Source organism: Panthera tigris, chromosome F3 (assembly GCF_018350195.1).
Source record: "Panthera tigris isolate Pti1 chromosome F3, P.tigris_Pti1_mat1.1, whole genome shotgun sequence".
NCBI lineage: Eukaryota > Metazoa > Chordata > Mammalia > Carnivora > Felidae > Panthera > Panthera tigris.
In genome coordinates, this window is record NC_056678.1 from 32,496,456 (window position 1) to 32,503,414 (window position 6,959).

Consider the following 6,959-nt stretch of genomic DNA (forward strand, 5'->3'; position numbering starts at 1 on the left):
ACCTATTGCAGGTGGCTTCCCACAAGTTGAGATGTGGGATGGGTCAAACGTGTCCCTGAGCGCATCCGCCACACTCAATGTAAGCCAGAAATTACACAGCTTGCCTATAATCAGAGGTCAGCCCGGGGAAAGCCCTGTAATTTATGGCTCTTGCTCTACTCAGAACCAGATTCATGGACAGTTTGCTGACTGTCCATCCTTTGCATGAAGCACTGTCATCATCAGTAAGTACCTGTTGGACGTTTCATGGGTCTGGGGTTTGATGACTTGGGTACAAGTCCCTTATAGCAAACTTCTATTTTATGTGACATTTAGCTACCCTGAAACCTTGGTTTTCCTCTTCTCTAAAATGGCAATGTGTCCCAGTGACTTTACAGTGCTGCTGTAAGGAATACATGAAGTGACGTTAAAGTGCCTTACAAACCATCCAAATGGCTGTTGGTATTAGGACAAGCTCGTGTGCAAGGCCGTGGGCTCTTCCCCCGTGAGCAGCCTGAGGATGGGGAGGGCTTCTGTGTGAGACTTGCTTTTGCTTTCACGGCGAGCTGAATTTCATTTCACCAAATCTGCAGGTGGCAATGGCAGTCTTAGCTGTGGCCCTGCCTGGGGATTTGTCTGAACTTTCTTACCCTGCAATGTGGTGTAGACCAGGAGTGCTCAAATTTCCATGCAGAAGAGTCACCTGGAAAGCTTGTTACAGATTCAAGGGCTTCCTGTTGGGAGGTTCTAATACAGCAGGTCTGAGACGAATGATTTCTGTAAAGCTCACCAGGTGACCCTGGGCTGCAGGCAGGGGCCCAACTCAGGCACTGGGACAGTCTCCTGGAAGGAGGCCATCTGGCACCTCCAGCCTCGTGGCGTGTGGGGATGGAGAGACTGAGGTTTGTTCCTCTTGAAGAGGATGACAACAGGAGTCCCTTCCTTGCTGTGGGCAAGCTGGGAATGAGTGTCCTGGAAAAGGCAGGTGTGGGCAGTTCCCTGAGCAAAGCCCGGGATGGCGCTGGAGGGATGCGAGCCCTCTGGGAGCCGCAGCCCTTGGCGGGGCGCTGACAGCCTGACGGCCGATGGGCTGAGCTTTGCTGTCCTTCTGTCTCACTCCAGATCGTGTTCCGGAAGATCAGCGACGTGAAGCGGGAGGAGGAAGAGCGCATGAAACGCAAGAATGAGGCCCCCCTGATCTTGCCCCCGGACCACCCTGTCCGGAGACTTTTCCAGAGGTTCCGACAGCAGAAGGAGGCCCGGCTGGCCGCGGAGAGAGGCGGCCGCGACCCAGACGACCAGGATGTGGAGAAGGGCGGTGCCATCCCCGAGCACGCGGCCAACCACAGCCTGGTGAAGGCCAGTGTGGTCACCGTGCGTGAGAGCCCCGCCACGCCCGTGGCCTTCCAGGCGGCCTCCGCAGCGGCGGTGTCGGACCATGGCCGGCTGCACGCGCCCGGCGCTGAGTGCCTGGGCTCCAGGGCAGCGGGCGGCGACTGCGCCAGGCGCAAAGGCTGGGCCCGCTTCAAGGATGCCTGCGGCAAGGGCGAGGACTGGAGCCAGGTGGCCAAAGCCGAGTCCATGGAGACGCTCCCCGACAGGACCAAGGCATCCGGAGAGGCCACCCTCAAGAAGACAGATTCTTGTGACAGCGGCATCACCAAGAGCGATCTGCGTCTGGACAACGTCGGTGAGGCCAGGAGCCCTCAGGACCGGAGCCCCATCCTGGCGGAGGTCAAGCATTCTTTCTACCCCATCCCCGAGCAGACGCTGCAGGCCACGGTCCTGGAGGTGAAGCACGAGTTGAAGGAGGACATCAAGGCCTTGAACACCAAAATGACAAATCTTGAGAAACAGCTCTCTGAGATACTCAGGATATTAACTTCCAGAAGATCCTCTCAGTCTCCCCAGGAGCTGTTTGAAATATCGAGGCCCCAGTCCCCAGAATCAGAGAGAGACATTTTCGGAGCAAGCTGAGTGGTCTAAAAAAAGAGTCAAAGACCAAAACCCACCGCCCTTCCCTGGACACCATCCCCACCACACACACCTACATGACCAACAACTTCCAAAGTAGGCTTTCCTGACAGAAAATCAAAGTGGGACCAGTCGCTTAGGCAAGCGCGCTCTTTCTCTATCTGGGCACAGATATGGGAAGAGGCGTGTGTTACCACCCTGCTAGATGACAGCTGTTTTCCAGCTGTCTGCACAATTTTGGAAGAGGAGGCATGCTGAGGGTATTTTCCTTCATTTTTAATTTTTTTACTGCCACGATATTTGTAAAAGATGACAACCCACCAGAAAAGAAGAGCAGCTATTTGGGGATTGGTGGGAAAGCACTGGAGAACCCCTCATGTATATACCAGACTGGGCTCCTTCACCAAGACCCCAAAGACTGCGGTGGGCACAGGGATTTCCCAGCATTCCCTGTCCTTGTACAGCCCATGTCTGTTGTCACCTTATATTTTCCCACAGTCATCATTTGTAACAAGCTCGGGACAAGGGGAGTTTGAGGGCCAGAGAGGTTAGGGCCTTGTGACTTTCTGTCTTTAAGGCCGGAAAGCAGGGAGGTGCTCTGGGTGCCTCCTCGGCTCTCCTTTCCCAAGTGTAAGAGCTGCACGGGGCCCTTCAGGAGGCAGAGAATCTCTGGGCTGTGGTCGGCAGCCTGCTGTCACAGGAGAGGCCTCAGATGAACCTCTGGCCCTGCTCCATGCCACTGGCCTCATTGCAGGGGCCCCTTTGCTTCTTTTCCTTCTCGGCCTCTTCCCAAGTGTTCCTGTGGCATTTCTCAGGGTGTGGGGCACCGGCAGGAAGGGTGATGAGCCCAGAGTTGCTTTACTAGCAAAGCAGACACACAGACACACACATACAACCTCAGAAAAACGATTGTAGCAAGTCCTCTGTTTATATTATGATTCTCACCGGGATTGATGGCCCTTCAGCAGTTTGCATTATGTCCATTGCATGGGGTCGTTATAGGACACTTGGGAGCCATGCCTGGCCTTATTTTAAGATTAACCTTTCTTTTACTAAAGTCAGTAGGATTTCAAGAAAAACCATGAAGACGTCAGGGTCACGGTTGTACTTGCTTCAGGAACAGGAGAATGAGGTGGCAGGTTCTCAAGCTGTGTGAGGTGATGGACAGAGACGGCCATGGAGCTGTGGGCCCAGAGAAGGTCTGAGCTCAGAGGGACAGTCACAGAGCCACCTGTGGGTCATCCAGGTCCCTATGCCATGATGCTTGGGGACACTCCATGGCCTCCTAGTCACCTGGGGTCAGATTATTCACGTGCTCCTTTCAATGGCATCGGAGAAAGGAAAGAGGGCCCTCCCAGGCAGAGTGGAGCTAGCTCAGGGGTTATGCCCTGCCCCGACAGTTGACAAGCAGGGTTGGAAGTTCAGCTCTAAGAACTAGCTTGGAGAGAGTAGAATTAGGACCTGGACTATTGGTGACAGCAGGGACCCAGCCAGCATGTGTCACACTGCATGTGTCACACTGCAGCACCCTCACCCTTAGTGCTTGGTGTAGCTTAGCTGTACAAATCCAGAACCGGTGTTAATCCCCTCAGTACCGAAGGGGACCTGCCAGGCTGGCACTTGCCCTACCAAAGATAGAATTTCTGAAGGCCTCCTGTCTGGGCCCATCTCTCCCCTCGGCCCTTTGGTCCTGTTCGGTGGCCATGGCAGGTCCCAGGACGTGGCCCTCAGTTGTCTGGGCAAAATGGGGCTGTCCTCTCCTGGCTGCCAGCATTGGTGCAGATGGCCCTGGGGAACAGAGTCCAGGGGGTCAAGGGAAGGGCCCTTCCCCAGGGGTCCCCATACACTTATGCAGCTTCTCATGGGAGGCTTACCGGGTGGCCGCTGGCTTCCTGAGGCTGCAGCATTATTAGATTTAGCCTCAGACGGCAGCATACAAATAGGAGGAAGTGTAACTTCCCAAGGCCAAGTCTTAACTGTTTGTGATTCTAGATAAAGCACTGAGACTTTCAGTCTCTTTGAGAAGCTGCCAACTAGTCCAGAGACTATAAAATATCTGGAATCCCATCTGCCCCCAGAATGTTCTAGTTTGCTGTTCCTTAAATGTGCTCATTAGCCTGCTTCTAAAGTTTAGTACCCACTACTTTTAAGTCAGGGCAAGGGCCCTGGATGACTCTATCATCCAGCTTCAGAAGCATGTGCCCAGCTCTCTGTGGGCTTGGTGACAGGCTCCTGTCCAGCACCCTGCAGGCCACTGGAGAGGGGTCCTTTCCTTCCCCACTAGCTCTGCCTGAGGGGACAGGTGTTTATTAAGAAATGACTCCCCATCTGGGTCTGAGGGGCAAAGATGCTAATACGCCAGGCTTGGAAGCCAGACCTGTTTTGGGGGGAAAATAAAGCTTCATGAATGTACTCCTGGACTGACTCCTAGGACATGAATCGGGCTAATGACCAGAAAAGCCTGGATCCGCGGTGGGAATGTGCTCATCTCAGGGCCGCAGGGCCCACATGTGTGCCTGTGGTGACAAATCCCCACAGTGTGGCCTGTACACGCTTTTAGTCTTCTCCACTTAAGGACTCCACTTAGGGACTTTTGCTTTGTTTCCTCTGAAAAAATTAATTTCTAAAACGAGCCAAACCTTCTCTCCTTCCACGTTTATGACATGCACTTGGCCATGGACCACTTCGTGCCAACTACCTACTCTTGCCTGGACGCTGCTCTGGCTTCCTGAGCAAGGACCACAAGCTTCAGATACTGACTGAATCTTCCACTGTCTGGTGGCTGAATAGAGGTTAGGGAAACACAGAATTACCAGGTGTTGGACTTAACATTTAGACTTTAGAAGTTATGTTGAGATATTTACCTGTTTTTTGTTTTTTCCTTCTTGAGGGAAGGGGACACGATGTATTACACCATTGCCCAGTACTTGCCGGTTACTTGATCTCGTACTTAAACTCCTTACCTCGGATGTTATTCGTAGGGTGGCTCCACTTCCCAGAGAGTGTCCTGATGGGCTGCTTTGGAGCAAGAGGTCTTGCCCCAGCACTTGGCTGCTTGTTGAACTTGCTCTCCCCCACCGATGGGGGAGTGGGAGCGAGGGCTGAGTCTATGAAATATGACAGCCAACGAGACGGAGTGCCTGTTTCTCTGTGGAGGATGGGACCCCGGCACTGAGTGCTGCTGTCCGGTGCACCTGCAAAGCCTCCTCCAGTGACTATGCCGGGAATCCCCTAGAAAGGAGAGGGAGGCAGCCCTCTGGTTGAGAAGGTCTGGTCTAGTGCACAGTTTTGACATCTGCACCTCCATCCATCCCATTCACTCATGCTTAGACCTCCTGGCTTGGTTCTAAGACGATTCCTTATATTCTCAACCTCAGAGTCCATCTGTGTGCAGAAAGTTTGTAGCCAGTATAATAGGCAACCAGTGGCTTACAAAAACAAAAACAAAAAACAAAAAAAAACAGATGCTATGACAGCATGGGCCCAAGGGTTCCAAAGCTGTTTCCATTTCTTGTTATCCAATCCCTGGGCCTGTTTTACCCTCCACCCTCTAGATCCTGTGTGGTGTTGCTGGCCAAACATCAGGCCCTTTTCTGGAATCTTCTTTCAGAAGCAGAGCCAGCATGGCTTAGAGTAAAAATGCACTCCACCACCACACCCCATCCAGCAACTTCCCCTCCAAATCCTTCGGTGGAAGGTGAAATAGGCCAAGTGTCAGAATTTTTGTTGAAGCCTCTGTAGGGACTAAAAGAATGCCTTAGGAGCACCCGGTGTAGGGACAGCCTCATCTCCCCTTGTTGCATTGACCACCAAATGGCACATGCACTCTCTGGAAAACTGTAGGAGTCCTGGTGGAGATTCAAATTGCTGTGCGTTTGATGAGTAGATTGTACAATGTTTTGCAATAAAGATGTTTAGCCTTAAGACCCTTGAATGGAACTCCAGCTGTGATAGAGCTGCCGACACCCTCCTCCTCCTCCTCCCTCCTCACGTCGTGTTGCTTTAAGAGGAACCCACTGAGGGCACACTCAGACCCCGGGGTAGCCTCTCTTCTGTCACTAAATCGTTGTACTGCCTTCTTGCTTGCTTCGATACAAATACCTTCACCAGCTCTTGTGCCCTCCAGCTGGGGGATTTCTCCGTCCCCTTAGCACCAACCGCAGCCATCAAAGAAAGCACCATTTTCTCACCCAAGGTATTCATGTTGAGAAGTGTTGACTTCCACTCCCTCTGATCCACAGTTCAAAAGAATCAATGTGAATGTGCAGCTTAAATTAGTTTCAAGTGAAACTTCATTCTCATGTGAGCAAGTCAGACTTACTCTGGAACCTCTAGAACTGGACTTGAACGCCCTGCAGGTGCCAGGCCCCATGGGTGCCCTCTCAGCCCCACCATTAAACTTTTCTTAGAGCCATTGTCTCTTTATCTGGGACTTCAGAGCCGGTCAACGGATCGAGGAGCTATTTAATGAGAAGTTCACAGATCTTGTATCAGGATATGAACAATGAGAAAGATCTTAAGATGCACCCTGCCCCAATGAATGTATTCTCTTAAAATTCAGACATTGTACTTGTGCATCGGTTGGAGACTGCCCACATCTGACGTTTCACCAATGCTGTAAGGACACTTCTACTCCTGAGCAGTTTGTCAGCCTGGGGCTTCTCCTTATATTGACACTCTTTTCATTGAGTTCCGCCAAATCCTTCACTGGGTTTTTCTTTTTCCTTTGCATCTGCCACTTTGTCCGAATGAGCATGAACAGACAGAAGTACAAATGAGCTGATACTATTTTTATGGTCAGTTGAGGATGCTGCCAGAAACTCCACTGTATGTGTGCCGCTTGGGAATGTTAAAAGGAACATGTGGGCCCCCCCATTGACAATATTCCCTTCTCAACATTTTTAAACAAGCACAAATGATATTTGTAAAAAAAAAAAGTTTAATTTTATTTATTATGGTAATAAACTATTTTATACATGATACTTGCCTTTGCCTTTTCTTCTATA

The 6,959-nt window shown here is 51.5% G+C and overlaps 1 protein-coding gene across 1 annotated transcript in view; it reads left to right on the forward strand.

Annotated features, from left to right (window-relative positions):
• The window catches only part of KCNH1 (potassium voltage-gated channel subfamily H member 1), a 378,677-nt gene extending 374,528 nt beyond the window's left edge, over window positions 1-4,149 (forward strand). The window contains exon 11 of the mRNA XM_042975709.1: window positions 1,102-4,149. Coding sequence (XP_042831643.1) covers window positions 1,102-1,956 — 855 coding nt within the window. The 3' untranslated portion in view covers window positions 1,957-4,149. The remainder of the gene's footprint in view (window positions 1-1,101) is intronic.
• Window positions 4,150-6,959: the final 2,810 nt, after the last annotated feature.